The sequence below is a fragment of the Hemitrygon akajei genome, chromosome 4 (assembly GCF_048418815.1).
Source record: "Hemitrygon akajei chromosome 4, sHemAka1.3, whole genome shotgun sequence".
In the NCBI taxonomy this organism is placed as follows: Eukaryota; Metazoa; Chordata; class Chondrichthyes; order Myliobatiformes; family Dasyatidae; genus Hemitrygon; species Hemitrygon akajei.
The window spans coordinates 46,447,525-46,464,227 of NC_133127.1; the positions used below are offsets into that span (position 1 = coordinate 46,447,525).

Genomic DNA, 16,703 nt, shown 5'->3' on the forward strand with positions numbered 1-16,703 from the left:
TGTGTTGTTTTGAGGTGATGCAAAGTACTACATAAATACAGATCTTGCTTACTTTCATAAAAATGTACTTAACAGTAAAATATTTGGACATTGATCAAATGTGGAATGATTGAATGGAGCTACCATAACCTTGAAAAAGATGGAAATGTTTAGCATTTACTAGTCCAAGATCTTAACAAGGTCATAAAAAATCAACTCACTAGTACAATCTTATAAACAGAACTGAAGTTGATGAAGCTGATTCATTTGATCAAATGCCAAGTTTTCATTTTACCAATAGGCCACATGTCAAACCTCATAAAGCAGCCCATAAAAATACAAAATAAACATTAGCTGCTGAAAGGATTACAAAAAAAAGATATGCTTTAATATGTACTTGTCAACATTTAAAAGAATGGCTTTGCAAAGATATGTTTTGCTTAAGTTTCACAATAATGCCAGTTCAAATTTCAAAATCAGAACTGACTGTGTTCAATATCTTTACATCTAAGCTTTTTATCTGCCTATTTTATGCTACGTTACATCCATCCCCTATTTTCAGCTTATTTCTAGTCAAACAAGAGGAATTTAAATAATCAGGAGGAATGAGCTATTTGGCCTTTTAATCATCTAATACGATTGTGGCTGATCCTGTGCTTTCCAGTTGATTTATCATAACCCTTGGTGTTGAAAAAAATCTATTGATCGTAACCTTCAATATATTTATTTAATAATAGAAAATAACTGCCATCTGGCCATTCCTTTTCCTCACTTCTAACTCCCAGGAGAAAATACAGGATATTTTAAGCCCAGATAACAAGACTAAGGAAGTTTCTTCCCCAGTGCTCTCAAATTCTGAGCCAATAATCTCTATCACATACCCTTCCCAGAGATGCTGCCATATTCTTGGATTCTTAATACTACCTCTGTCAGTTAATCCTTAACTGTCACTTTAGCATTTCTTTTTACATTACTTCAAACTGCTCTGCAACTTTTACACCATTCTGTTGTTTTGCACTGGTTGCTGTACTTATTGTAGTATTTATTATTCTCATGTATAATACTTACTGTGTGAGCTTCATGTGAACAGGAAATTTCACCATACCATGACAACAAACTTATATAAATATAACCTAATATATGACGATAAACCTTCTAATGTAGAAATTAGAAATATCCTTTACATTGAGTAACCATAAAATAAGGGGAGAAAAAGATATTTATATTTTGTTTCAAGGATACTCCTCAACGTTGCGAATGTCCACCACGAGCAGTTTCGGTTTTCCCGATTTTGTCTTTTTAGTGGGCATCTTGGAGTTTGTAGGTCCGGACAACTCACACAGATCAATTAGGTCCTCTGCAGATATCCGTGGTGACATTTCGGCCTTGAGTTCAGCTAACCTAATAGGTTCACGTGACTGAAAGAGACAACTTCTAATTAAAACACTGAGGGTACCATATTACACATTTCAAAACTGCAACACAGATACTGTACAAATATTACAAATGTTAACGATCAATTTTATGTTTTAAATTTTTAAAGATTGCCATCAAGCACTACAATACAACTTTCACATGGAGAGGGAATACCTTTGTGTCAACTCAAAGTGAATATTAGCAAAGAAAACAATAAATAATTGTATTGATATCCAGTCACCAAATTTCAACATAGGAACTACATACAAAACACAAAAAGGATCTTTGGTCCAAATTAAACTAAATCTCTCCATCTGAACATGATCCAGATTCCTCCAATCCCTGCATACTCATGTCTGTCTAAAAGCCTCTTACACGCCACGATCGTATCTGCATCCACTAATACCTCTGGCAGCCCATTCCAGATAAACACAACTGTTTATGTGAAAAACTTGCCCTATACATTTCCTTTAAGCTTTCCCCTTCTCATCTTAAATGCACGTCCTCTAGTATTGGACATTTGCACCCTGGGAAAATGATTTGGTCATCATTTTAAAGTCAAATATTATGGCCTTATTTTTGTACAATAATTTTACAAACCGTAAGGCATTTTAAGAAGTTAAGAAGCCAAACTTCAGGAAAATTCAATTGCTTCCACACCATAAAGAGTTAATATCAGTGACCATGAAGCTACTGGATCATCATCAAACCCCTTCTGATTCACTGACATCGTTCAGGGAAGGAAATCTGCCTTCCACACACATACCATCATATATATGATTCCAACCACAGAGCAACATGGATACCTTTCAAATGCCTTCTGAAGTGGTTAAACAAATCAGAGTTCAAGGGCTAGAGCATGCTCAGATTCCTGAAATAAAAAAACACTGCCTGAAGGTAGAAAATGGGTTATCTATAAAGATAATTTCCATGGCAAATAGAGACAGAGAAATTTATAATGGACCTACTTTTGACTGGCTCATTGCTTCAGAATAAGTGATTGGTTCCAGTAGAGCAAAGGTGTGGTGCACAACCCACAAACAGGGAAGAGCAGCAGCTTAATGCACAAGACATACACAGCACTTGAATCAATCTCCTGCGGAGTTTTATGCATATAACTCTGGACTGAGAGAGAGCTGAGGTCGTGGGATAATTGGGCCAGTTAATTGTTTCTAAATTCTAAAAATCAAACTTTAATGCTTTTAAGGATCCATTTCAGTAAAATTTGGTAAAATATCTGTACTCCTTAGCTGTGGTGCTGCTGTTGAAAGAACTTCTATCGTCTGTTTCTCTTAAGTTTGGTGATGGAAGTTATGATTAAAAGGTGGATGGAAATGCCAAAAGCATTGTGCATTACTCTTCTGCCCAATGCTTCTTTGAAATCTCACTCATGCTTGTGTCACTTTTCCTACCATAGCACCTGCTCTCACTCACTGTCATCCTTCAAAAGGGACTAAAGCTGAAGAACACTGGTATATCTCACATGAAAAATTGCTTATTAAATTAGCTTCAACTTTTTGCACACACCAACTTTTATTATCAACCTCTGGTGCAATATTTCTGATTTTATGTCAGGGACAAAGAAGTAGTAAACATCCCAATTTCCAAACAGTTCCTACATAATGCTTCAAAGGACAAATATATTGATACCAAGGAACATTATTGATTTGTTCTGTTTTTAATACTTCATTGACATTCCCTGCTACTTTTGATGTAAGAGTACTTATTCAGTTGCACCAGATCATTTTCTTGGGATTTATATTTTCTTGTTACTCAGCCAAACTTCCTGATTATTCATCAAACTCTGACTACAACAAAGGTGTTCTTACTGTGTCAACCCCATTTCGTGTCTTTTACTTGTAAGGATGCACTTATTTTCATACTGTTTCCACCCACAAAATTATTCTTCCTGTTCAACTTTCCTTCAGCTTCATGGAGTCAGCATTAATTGAATTTTGTTCCCTAAATGAATTAGCTTATTGAGCTGGGATTCAATAGCTTTGTTTGTCCAATAAATGTTCCCTTCATAATTTGTTACTGTGTGATGATAAGGAGCATAGTACAGTAGAAAGTCATATGGTATATGACATGCATCTCCAGGCTGTGCATGGGTTTGCATTTCTCTTTTACATAAACATGATTAAACATGAAACAGCTTCTTAAGCCTTGCCTTGCTTTGGCTTACAACTTGGCCAGCTGTACAACAGATACAACTTGAAACAAAACTCATTCACTTTTAAACTGAAATTGGAAAAGAGACCGAAAAACCAGGTGTGTAACCTCAATACAAACTTTTCATCTCTTTTGAAAATTTGAAATGTGTGTCATAATTCCCTGTTAGCCATTTGCCAGAAGAGATACTGGAGCTAACTATGTTTGTGTGTCCTTTTTAACACACAAAATCTCAAATCTCTAGCAGATCACTTCTGTGCAAAAGTAATTGGATACTTTCTTGAAGGAAAAATTATTGCAAACTTTTTAGGACAGGTTAACTGACACTAGCAGGACATCTTCAAAAAGATAGAAGGCCAAAGACTACTTTACTGCTAATTAAAATGATAGTTGATCCTGTTGCCCACTCTCATCCTATTCCAATTATTTCAGATTTGTACACAGTAAGTACCCCCATGCACGTTAAGTACAGAATTCCAAAGATAGACAGTCCTTTCCTGAAAAAAAAATTCACCTAATCTCACCTATAAATGGCCTACCTGTTATCCTGAGATTATGCCCTAGTTCAAGGACCTCCAGAGAGAACAACAGGCCAAGTGGCCTCTTCCAACTGCTGTTTCAAATATTTTAGGTGAATAGCAATGAAGATATTACTTAGGAATGTAACTTCATGACATAACCCTTGCTTCAAGTAGGCTTTAATTACACTGGTGCCCAAGAAGAATCTGTTTAGCTGCCTTAATGACTATCATCCAGTGGCACTTACGTCTACTTTGATGAAGTGCTTTGAGAAGTTGGTGATGAAACATCAATACTTGCCTGAGAAGTGACTTGGATATATTCCAATTCGCCTACTGTTACTACAGGTCCACAGCAGATGCCATTTCATTGGCTCCTCATTCAACCCTGAAACATCTGGACAGCAAAAACGCATACACCAGGATGCTCTTTATCAACTACAGCTCAGCATTCAATACGATCATCCCCTCAAAACTAATCAATAAGCTTCAAGACCTTGACCTCAATATCAATATGTGCAATTGGCTCCTCGATTTCCTCACTTACAGACCCTAGTCAACTCAGACTGGTAAAAACATCTCTTCCACAACCTCCATCAGCACAGATACACCACAAGGCTGTGTGCTTAGCCTCCTGTTCTACTCACTTTATACTTATGACTGTGAGGTTAAGCACAGCTCCAATGACATGTTCATGTTTGCTGATGACACCACTGTCATTGGCCAAATCAAAGGTTGGTGATGAATCATCATATAAGAGGGAGATTAAAAATCTGGCCACAGCAATAACCTCTCACCACAATATTAGCAAGACCAAGGAGCTGATTATTGACTTCAGGAGGAGGAAACCGGAAGTCCACAAATCAGTCATCATTGGGGAATCAGAAGTGGAACAGGTCAACAACTTTAAATTCCTCAGTGTTATCAGTTCAGAGGATCAATCCTGGGTCCAGCATGTAAGTGCTATTATGAAAAAAGCACGGTAGTGCGTCTACTTCCTTAGACATTTGCCAAGATCCAGAATGACATCCAAAACTTTGACTAATTTCTATAGATGTGTGGTGGAGAATATTATCAGGTTCTTAGTATTTGCTGCTTATTTATTATTATTATTGCTTTTTTTCTTCAGAAACATGGAAACAGAAAATCTACAGCATAATACAGGCCATTCGGCCCACAGAACTGTGCCGACCATGTTCTTACCTTAGAAATTACCGAGGGTTACCATAGCCCTCTATTTTACTGAGCTCCATGTATCTATCCAGGAGTCTCTTAAAAGACCCTATTGTATCTACCTCCACCACCATCACCGGCAGCCCATTCCACACACTCACCACTTTCTGCATAAAAAACTTAGCCCTGACATCTCCTCTGTACCTTCTTCCAAGCACCTTAAACTGTGCCCTCTCGTACTAGCCATTTCAGCCCTGGGAAAAGCCTCTGACTATCTACACTATCAATGCATCATCTTATGCACCTCTATCAGGTCATCTCTCATCCTCCGTCACTCCAAGGAAAAGAGGCCGAGTTCACTCAACCTATTCTCATAAGGCATGCTCCCCAATCCAGGCAACATCCTTGTAAATCTCCTCTGCACCCTTTCTATGGTTTCCACATCCTTCCCGTAGTGAGGCGACCAGAACTGAGCACAGTATTCCAAGTGGGGTCTGACCAGGGTCCTATATAGCTGCAACATTACCTCTTGGCTCCTAAACTCAATCCCATGATTGATGAAGGCCAATGCACCGTATGCTTTCTTAACCACAGAGTCAACCTGCACAGCAGCTTTGAGTACCTTATGGACTCAGACCCCAAGATCCCTCTGATCCTCCACACTGCCATCATATTTGACCTATCAAAATGAACCACCTCACTCTTATCTGCCACTTCTCAGCCCAGTTTTGCATCCTACCAATGTCCTGCTGTGATCTCTGACAGCCCTCCACACTATCCACAACACCTCCACCTTTGTGTCATCAACAAACTTACTAACCTATCCCTCCACTTCCTCATCCAGGTCAGTTATAAAAATCACGAAGAGTAAGGGTCCCAGAACAGGTCCCTGAGATACACCACTGGTCACCAACCTCTATGCAGAATATGACCTGTCTACAACCACTCTTTGCCTTCTGTGGGCAAGCCAGTTCTGAGATCCACAAAGCAATGTCCCCTTGGATCTCATACCTCCTTACTTTCTCAATAAGCCTTGCATGGGGTACCTTGTCAAAAGCCTTCCTGAAATCCATATACACTACATCTACAGCTCTACCTTCATCAATCAGTTTAGTCACATCTGTTCTTTTTGTATTTGCACAGTTTGTTGTCCTTTGCACATTGGTTGTTGGTCCATCCTGTTGGATGTGGTCTTTCATTGATTCTATTCTGTTTTTTAGATTTACTGTGTATGGCCTCAAGAAAATGAATCTCCAGGATATTTATGGTGACATGCATGCACTTTAATAGTAAATTTACTTTGAATATTGGCACTATACATTGTGGGTATTTTAAAGCTGGCAGTAACAATAAATTCAAAGTTTTATTGAGAACATTTTTGAATCAATTCTACAACTGCTGTTCATTTTGCTGACCTTGTGGAAGTTAATGCCAGAGGGAATGTACTTGAACATAATTTTTTCTCTTTGAACTGGCTTGAGGAGAGCTTGATAATAATATAACTATTATCACTGACCCATAGGGTCATCTAACAGATTAGTGTGTTTTGGACATAATGAACCAGATTCTGTGAATCTGAACCACATAATACATTGCTATTTTTAATACAGAAAATGGGCCACATTTGCAGAGATGAAGAGATAGCCGGTACATTGCAAATAAATCAAATTATTCGTTTTATCTTACTATCTTTTCTTACTAGTCTTACTATCTTTTCTTTCAGTTAGTCGTGACGAAGGGTCTTGGCCCGAACCGTCGACTGTACTTCTTCCTATAGATGTTGCCTGGCCTGCTGCTTTCCATCAGCATTTTGTGTGTGCTTGCTTGAATTTCCAGCATCTGCAGATTTCCTCATGTTTGTGAAATTATTCTTTTATTGGGTTTGTGTAAACAACATTCTTGCCCTTCCTCTCCCCATTCCTTACATAAAAAATAGAAAAAGGCTTGATGAGTTCAGATTTAACAATGCTCTAGAAGCTCAACATGCTACACAGTAAACTGTTTGATGGGTACCTCACACAACTATTCACTTACTCCACAAAAGACAAAGAAAGACACACACACACACACACAGACAGACACACACACACACATAGTGCCACCTACACTGCAGCAACCAAGACTTCCTAACAGCACCTTTGAAACCCACAGCCTCTACCACTTAGAAGGACAAGAGCAGGAAAAGCATGGAAGTATCTCTACCTGGAAATTCCCCTCCAAACGACACACTGTACTGACTCACCATTACTTCACTGTCACTGGATCAAACTCCTGCAATGCCCTTCCTAATAGCATTTTGAGGATTACCCACACTTCAGGAACAACAGCAGTTCAAGAAGGCAGCTCAGCATCACTTTCTCAAGAGCAGTTAGGGATGGGCAATTAAATCTGGTAGGGCCTACAAAGCCCATATCCTTTGAATGAATAAAAATATCTCCTGAACTCAAGAAGTTGTAGCCCTGGCTTGCTTAACATCAAATGACAAACTCATTTTTCCAGGAATCAATCTGCTGAACCTTTGCTGCACTTGCTCTATTCCAAGACCATTCTTGCAGGGAGACTAGACTCTTACAAAATATTCCAGTTCTGACAATTTAGGCTAACATACTGTTTATCTTATTAACTGCTTGCTGAAACTACATATTAATGGTTGGTGTGTTATGCAGAGATTTTTGACACCCAGATCCTTCCAAGCGCCAATGCCGCTCAATAATTCACTGTTTAAAAAATACTCTGCCTCTCCACTAGCTCTTCTAGTTGAGTGAGTGACTTCATGCTTTTCCACCGTATATTCCATTTGCTACACCTTTCCTTTTATTGTTTTTATCGTATTCTTAGTGCATTTTTCTTTCCTACACTTCTCTTTTTGTACTAGATTTGAAATTTAACTCATCCACTTTACTTGATCCGTTACCTACATATCCCTGCCCTCATTTCCACCACCTTCAATTTCCTTCTCTGGTTTTTTCTCCTTTAAGGAGGGCCACTGCTTGTCCCATTTCTCGCTGCCTGCCTGTTGCCCTTGTTGATTGTCACCAGCTCCTATTCTGTAGCCAGAAACTTAAAAAAATAGATTGTTGATAGAGACAGCCAAGAAAATGATTTTGTAAATCAAATAACTTTGCTCCTCAATTTCTGCCATATTAGTCACATTACAAACTACTTGACACCTATATTAAATCTTCCATTTATCAAAATTGTTCTATCTAGAGATCTGAAACTGACCTAAATCCCTCCTCATCACAAGCAATCTGAGAGCTGACCCGAGTTCAAGCAGCTAGGTTTTTTTCTATACTCTGGCCTGACCCTGAGGCATCTGCAGAAGAGCAGGGAGAAAAAAAACTAGAATATTGTATGCTCAATTCTATTGATTGAGAAGAGAGGAGAAGGATGGCAAAGAGAGTAGTGACAAGCAAAGCATCTTGACCTGGATGAAGTACTAAGCTAGACTGTTATGCAGCGTTTGACCTGACCCATCATTAACCTGGACCTGAACCTCAATCGAATTACACACCGAATCTGACATATCGTAGGATCTCGTCACGCCTCGGTCAAGAATGTCAGGTCCCATTTTGAGAGAGAACTGGTGAATTACAAAGCAGATGGCAGACAATGTAAAAGGGATAGAACTAAATTACTCCTGACATGGAGTAATCTAATTCAATCCCTTGACTGTCTGGAATGGGAATTGCAAGACTCTGTGACAGAAAGTAAAGACTGCTTAAAATATCGATGTCTCCCTCTTCTCCCCACCCCACCCCTAAGCAGGACATAGATCACAAGCCCTGTATACACAGAGCCTCCAGCATTTTCAAAGACCCCTCCCAACCTTCCCAAAACCTCTTTGACTTGAGCAGAAGGTAACGCAGTAGAAGAACCAGAACAGTTAGGCTGAGTAAGAGCTTCTTACAGCCCAACAGCTTCTTAACCAACATTGTTAGACTTCTTAACACCCTGTTGCCATCCAGCACACACGTACACCTTGTCTGAAAACTCTGCTGCCACACCTCCCCAACTCCCAAACACTCTCATCCTGCAGTGGCCACTTTTCAGAATCAGATCTTAATTGGAATCAGGTTAAATATTGCCGGCATATGTTGTCTTTGTGGCAGAAGTACTTAGCAATACATAATGATAGAGCTGACTAAGTTTACAACTCTGCAGCTTATTTTGATTCTGTGCAGTGGCACCCCCCCCCCCCCCACACACACATACCTCACAGTGATGTTGCTGGTTAGAATGCTCTCCACAGTACATCTGTATAAATTTCCAGCCAAATTTCTTCAAACTCTGAATGAAATACAGCCATTGTTGTGCTTTCTTTGTAGTTGCATCAGTATGTTGGGGTCCAGCTTAGATCCTCAGAGATACTGACATCCAGGAACTTGAAATTGCTCATTCTTTCCACTTCTAATTCCTCTATGAGGACTGGTGAGTGTTCCCTTGTCTACCCTTTCTGAAGCCCACAATGAGTTCTTTGGTCTTACTGACGTTTAGTGCAAGGTTGTTGCTATGACCCCACTCAACTAGCTGATACATCTCACTCCTGTACATCCTCTTGTCACCTTCTGAAATACTGCCCACAACAGCTGTATCAGCAGCACATTTATAGATGACATTTGAACTGTGCCTAGCTGCACAGTCATGGGTGTTATGGGTATGTTATTTTATTATAATAGTACTAGTAACTTTATGCTGTCTTACATAAACAGGCACCTTGTACTTCATGTCATCCTGTTAATCTTCAGGCCATACCACTCAGGGACATATGCTAATATTATTTTGTGGCTGATGTGCTGGATCACAACGAGATGTGCTATGTGTGAATATATGTACTATGTTGTGCACCTTGGACCCAGAGGAACAATGTTTCATTTAGCTGTATACATGTGTACGGTTGAATGACAATACACTTGAACTTGAAGAGTAGAAATGAAAGCACAAGTATCAATGTATTAACTTTAGGACTCACATTAATTTTTCTGCAAAATCTAGCCAATCATCTGATTTATTGAGTGATTAACTTAAAGGAAGATGAGTTATGTAGGCCAGTAAACACTCAAGCATTATCTTATATGCAATGCAAAGTTTCTGAGTTGATTAGAGCACACTTTGAAGGATGATCCACATGCCTATTAAAAAGAAACATCTAATGCTAAGTTTATGATAAGTTATTTATTCCTGGACTTTCTAAGGGAGAGATCAGCATTTATAACCATGAAGTAAATTATGCCTATCATTTGAAATTCAATCTTTAACAGAGGGGCTCTTGAACTTCAAGAAGAAAATAAAGATAAATGGCATTATTATTCAGATGTTATTGTTTGTAACGAGACTGAAGATTGCAATTTTTATATAAAAATAAGCATGTCTCAGGTAATCTTGAAGGTCCATTAAGTTGTATCAGAATTCATAATTCTTTGTAAAAAAAATGAGGCACAGAATAGAAATGTACAAGGACAAATGGTAATGTTATTTAGAATCACTACATTAGGAATTTTAAAAAGTCAAATGAAAAGAACATACAGGCTTGTGTATTTTTTTGGAAATTTTGTTTCCCAAAGGGACTGCAATTCCTGACAACTCGATAAACCCACAAGGATGGTTCTCAACAAAATAATCATGAAAAGTATCCAACATGAGACAGTGGGCAGAGAGATCCTCAGAGGGTGCATGTTGCTCCTTTCGTTCTAATTTGAAACACATGTTAAGTATTCAGGGTTGTTTCAGTCAGCCTACTTAGATTGGTCCCTTATTCATCATAATCATTAAAGGATGCAGTCTTCTTCACAACTCTAAAGCTTAACTTTATTGGTAGCTTACTAAATTCTGCTTCCCATTGAACTGTCAAAGGTTTTAAGCTATCTCATACACAAACTGGTTGAAAATAATTCAAATAAATTTTCTGTGTGAAAATAGAGAACAAAGATGCCTCACGTCAAATGCCAGCTATCAAACTGTGGTGATTACTAGCATGCCTGGGCACAAAAATAGATCAAAGTAATATTATTTGAGATAAACAGAATCAGATTGAGCTGAAATCAGACAACTGATTGATGATGTCAGGGCCCGTCTAAGATGTGCTATCTGATAATACACACCAGATTTGGAGGCTTAATGTTTTCACTTAAAACTGTATTTGACAAGACAAATTGAAGTACAGTACATTATTTCGGATGAGATGTGAGATACAGGAGAATAGACACTTTGTATCTTTATCGAAATACAATGGTCTCTAATTACAAATGATATAGTAAGGGTAGAATTCAGCTGAAAAAAGGGGTATTTTGAAGATCATTAAGAGCCAGTTCTTACGAAAATCAAAGTTTACATGGCATTGCATTTTACAGAACATGCAACAATGTGGTTTCTTGCACATTAGTTGACCTACAAAGCTTGGATTTAGAGGTATTTTAACTGATAATAATGATCATCTGATATGCAGTTAAATAAAAAGTGGGAGCAACATTGTAAACTACAGCCAATCCTAAAAAAAGATCTAGTGTTTTCCAGGCATATATGACAAATAAACTCTTCTCGGGCTTCCAGTCGGGTACAGGTTACAACATGCCCCAGAAATCAGGGCCATTTCCCCAAGATGCAAGGATCCTCCAACACAGCATCACAATGATGACACACACCCCTTTCTGATTGTCTTCACCATTCTCTCTTGGAAGTAGAGCCCATCCACTGTGAAAGGCACAACAAATCCAAAAGATAGTTCACAGCATCCTGGAAGGGGGATTATACAATACTGTTCCCACACAGTCTAACTTAAAAACATTATTACCCTGCTCCCCCTGGATAGCAAATTCTCTCCTCCTTTAGAGCACGTTCATCCTTGGAAGATCAGCTAAAACTTTTTAAAACCTAAATTTAAATAGTAAGATTACTCAGGAGTGCTAACATTCATTCAGAAGAATAAAATCTGCAAAGCTTCTACAGTGGATAGAACAAATAAAAAAACTCCCCTAATCAACAAATCATTGGCGCCTTTTTTTGTTTCATTAAGTTACTTAAGATATTTGTTGTGCTGTCTGTCAGCCAGTTGGGTGCACTGCATTTACTTCCATTCACAGGCGCCGCATGTACAGCTGGAGACAGCGAGAGAGTGGACCCTTGTTTCTTTATCTCATGGAATGAAAGATAAAGATCAGTTCAAATCAGAAAGGGGCGGCAACGCAGCAGGCACAGAACTCATTCTTTGTACTGTGGGAAGAAATTGGAACACCTGGAGGAAACATATGCGGTCATAGGGTGAACATGCAAATTCCATACACATAGCCATGGAATTGAACCCAGTTTGCTGATGCTGTCATAGCAGTACACCAATTACTACATGCATTGGCTCTTCAGCTGGGACACAATCATTCACATTCCATCTTGAGAAATGTCAGATAAAGCATAAACTTTTAACTTCTTCACAAGAAAGTCCTTAAAGTCCCATTATACCAGGCTCAAGAACAGCTACTTCCTGTCAACCATTGGGTCTTGAGCCAACCTGCACAACCCCAATAACTATCTCAGTATAGTAATACAATGTCCTCAAGGATGCATGCTTAACCTACAGCCCTACTCTCTCTACACTTAAGCCTGTGTGGCCAGGCACAGCTCAAACACCATCTATAAATTTGCCAATGACATCACTGTTGTTTGCTGAATTTCAGATAGCGATGAAGAGGCATAAGTGAGCGAAATAAATTGGTTGGTTGAGTGATATCGCAACAGCAACTTTGCGCTCAACCTCAGCTGATCGTTAAAGTATATAGCTCTGAAATTCTTTTTCTCCAGACAGTCACAAAACTAAGAAAGAAAAGAACAGCCGCACAATCATCAGCCCTCCAAATTCCTCCTTGCTGCACAAAAAAAATCAAACAAAAACAGAACAGGTACATCGACCCCCAAATCCCCCTCCCCCCCCACACAAAAAAATGAGAAAGATCGGGTGATAAACACAGAATATAAAAAATAAGACTGAAAAAGTCTATAGTCTAAGTCCATATCCAAAATGTGGAAAACGTGGGTAAAATTCTCCGGGCACAGCGACAGGCCTTTCCTCTCTATAAGCAGAGCAATATCACCAGCGGTAAAAAGGCAATCTACTCTCTCCATAGCTGATCAATCTACCAGTGATAAAAAAGAACAGTCTCCCCTCTCTGTAGCACAGTGATCTTGCCAGCGATAAAAAAGACAGTCTCCCTTCTCCAAAATCAGAACGATCCCCCAGCGGTCAAAAGACAGGCAGCTAGCTGGCGCTCACCTTCTGTACTTGCCTCGATGTTTCAATCTCCCTCGTCACTTTAATCAGTGAACAATGGAAGCTTTGATTGGTGAAATGGAGATGAACATCAGCTTGTGCCCTGCAGTCTTCCTGCCACGAGGTTCCCGCATGCCTAATCTACCTCCCGGTATCCCCTCGGAGACTGCAGAGCACTGGAATACCCAAACGATCTCTGAACAGCAAATTACAGGCTCTAACTGCTCCAGAATCACATTCAAGACGAAAAACAAACGTAAAAGACATAATAGTAGTGAAATATATGGTTTCATGATCCATATCCAGAAGATGTTGACCATAGGAACATTGTATCTTGACCAGAAGGGAAGTTCAGGAGAGCGTGCACCAGTCCTCACTGAGGGATCAGCGAGGGAAAGCCTCTAGTTCCTGTATGTCACCATCTCAGAGGATTTATCCTGGACGCAACGTATTGAAGCAATCATGAAGAAGGCATGCCAGCAGGAGTTTGAGGCGATATGGTATGTCATCGTGTCTGCATATGCACGGTGGAAGGCATTCTAACCAGTTGCATCATGCCTGATTTGAAGACTCCAATGCATAAGCTTACAAGAGGCTGCAGAGGGTTGTAGACTCAGCCAGCTACATCAGGGGCAAATACTCCCCAATATCGAGGACATTTTTAAAAGGCAGTGCCTGAAGAAGGTAGCAACCAGCATTAAAGACCCTCATCATCTGGGACAAGTCCTCCTATCACTACCATCAGAGAGGATGTACAGGAGCATGAAGGCACATAATCAGTGTTTTAGGAACAGCTTCTTTCCCTCTGCAATGAAATTTCTGGATGGTCATGAAACCATAAACACAGCCTCACTATTTGTCTTTTGCACTACTTACTTTTATTGTAACTGATAACAATTATTTATGTCTTGCACTGCAGCCACAAAAAACATCAAATTTCATGACATATATTAGTGTTAGTACATGTGATTCTGACTTTGTATTACAATGGAATATGCTTATCTTTTGTTTGAAATGTGTTCTTCCTTGCATAAGGTTGGCACAATTTATGTATGATTTATATATAGTTTATTTATTTCTTTTGATAGTTGCTTTCTTCATTGCCATCTGTCTGTGTTGCTTTTCCAACTAAGTTATTCATTATACATTGTACTTGTGCATCTGACAATAAACTCAACTTGACCCAAGAAAGAATACTGTGCAGCTGAGTTTTGTTTGGGAAAGTGCCATATTTTCTAACAGTACAGTTAATGCAATTTTGTGAAGTTGAACCACAAATCAGGCCAGCATGCGATGGAGTGCTGAACTAGACCACTCATGTGTTGTACCTCCCATTCGCCTGAAGGAAATATTCTGCAGAAGAGGAGAAATTAACCTCAAGGGTAACTGGAAATGTCAAAAAATGATGGCCCTGCTAATATGTGTACTCCAAAAAAATTAATAAGTGTGTAAAGAAAGAGTTGGTAAACATGTATGCAAATATTGACTGCCAGTTGGCCACTGCAGTCAATGTACTGGCAGAATGAAATTCCTGTGAATGTTTCATGCTAGTATCCAAAGGTACTGGGCAAAAGTTAATTAGAGAAGGCTAAATGGTTAGGAATGACATGGAAGAAAGCAAATTGGATTTAAAATAGAGAGCTTAACACACTTCTTCATAATGTTTGGCTGGATATTGGGTCCCACAGGATTAATTTCTTGGGGACTTCTATTCACTGATCAATGAACCATAAACAACAGAGGAATACTGACGAGATGGCAAAATAAATATGAAGGAGCAAAAGGAATTCTCTTTCAATGAGGACCTATTTAACTAAAAGATAACAACACACGTTGAATGGAAGTGGGTTCAGTAACTTGGAAGTGGAGATGCATTTGTGGACCTAAATTATGGAACTTAAAGGCAACATCTCAGGTTCATGGACTTTAAATTATTAATGGTATTTTATATTTTATAATATGAGCAACAGAATATAAAAATCTGGGAATTATCTCGATAAAACCTGAATTGCTGTATTGCATGCTGCATTTGATATCATTATACATGGATGAGGGGCTGGTAAAGATTGTTGGAAAAATTTAGATCTGTACTCACAGTGACTAAACTTCAAGAGCCAGCTAATATCCATGTTACTATTTCAATCTGAGTCTACGACCTTCCGAAATCTCTCTGGTCAATCAGCTCTCATACTCAAATATAATAAAAGTGTTTATTTTAAAAATCTGAGCCAACAAAAGAGAAGCTCAGGGATTTATTTCATTTTAGTTAAAGGAATGAAACTTGACAGGCCTGTGAACAGATGAGGGGGCTGAAATTTTCTCTTTGGGATATCATGTCACAGTACTGTGATTACCACCAAACCTGGTGCAAGATCTTTATCAACCACCAGGTCAGGAAAATAGCAGCCCCATTTAGCACCACTTTCAAAGAGAAGCATATTTATCCTAACCCTTCTGAGGAGGCATGAAAAGGTTAGCAGTACAAATAAGCCCTGGTCCCTGGAGCAGAAAAACACAGTGAGGAGTGGGACAAAAATAGAATTTTAAATAATAAGCGACTTATTAAATCTTGAAGAGCTTGCAATTTAATGCAACTACGGCTATTCTGGTTCATTAGTTCAATTGTAGCTTGCATAGAGCATGCGGTGTTGAAAATGAACTAAATTCCACTCTAATTCTTTGACTTTATCGGGGATTTGTTTATTAATTTAAAAAATGTAGTTTTGATCATGAAACTCTTTGAAATGCACTGAGAGCAGATAGTTACTTTGCAGTGATAATGATTATCTGTTAAATATCAGTGCAGGTGGGAAGATTAATTCAGATACAGTAAAAGCCATACCATCAGTGCTACAAGGGAAACCACTGACACAATCAATGAGATGAACATTCAAAACTTTGCTGCTCTGTTCAGCAGCTCAGAATAATGTTGTCTCAGTTTTTCAGAAGATGGTCTAATTCAGCACAACTGCTGACAATCTCAACATTGTTATTAGGAACTGCAAGGCAAAATTAACACCACAATGAGACAAACTTTAGGAGCAGTGACTGGTTGACGCCTGCGCTTGGCTAGCCCGCACCCTACAGTGGTGGGGGCGCGGCGATATTAGTAAACTACTACCTTTGTGCACATGGCAACTCCACTTTAAATTCCTGGGCTTTAACATATTGGATGGCCTGTACTGACC

General features: G+C 39.0%; 1 protein-coding gene across 1 annotated transcript in view; it reads right to left on the reverse strand.

The window, feature by feature from the left end:
- tbck (TBC1 domain containing kinase) overlaps positions 1-16,703 on the reverse strand; it is a 220,308-nt gene that overhangs the window by 50,952 nt on the left and 152,653 nt on the right. Inside the window, exon 24 of the mRNA XM_073042483.1 lies at positions 1,222-1,397. Within this exon, the coding sequence (XP_072898584.1) occupies positions 1,222-1,397 (176 nt within the window). The remainder of the gene's footprint in view (positions 1-1,221; positions 1,398-16,703) is intronic.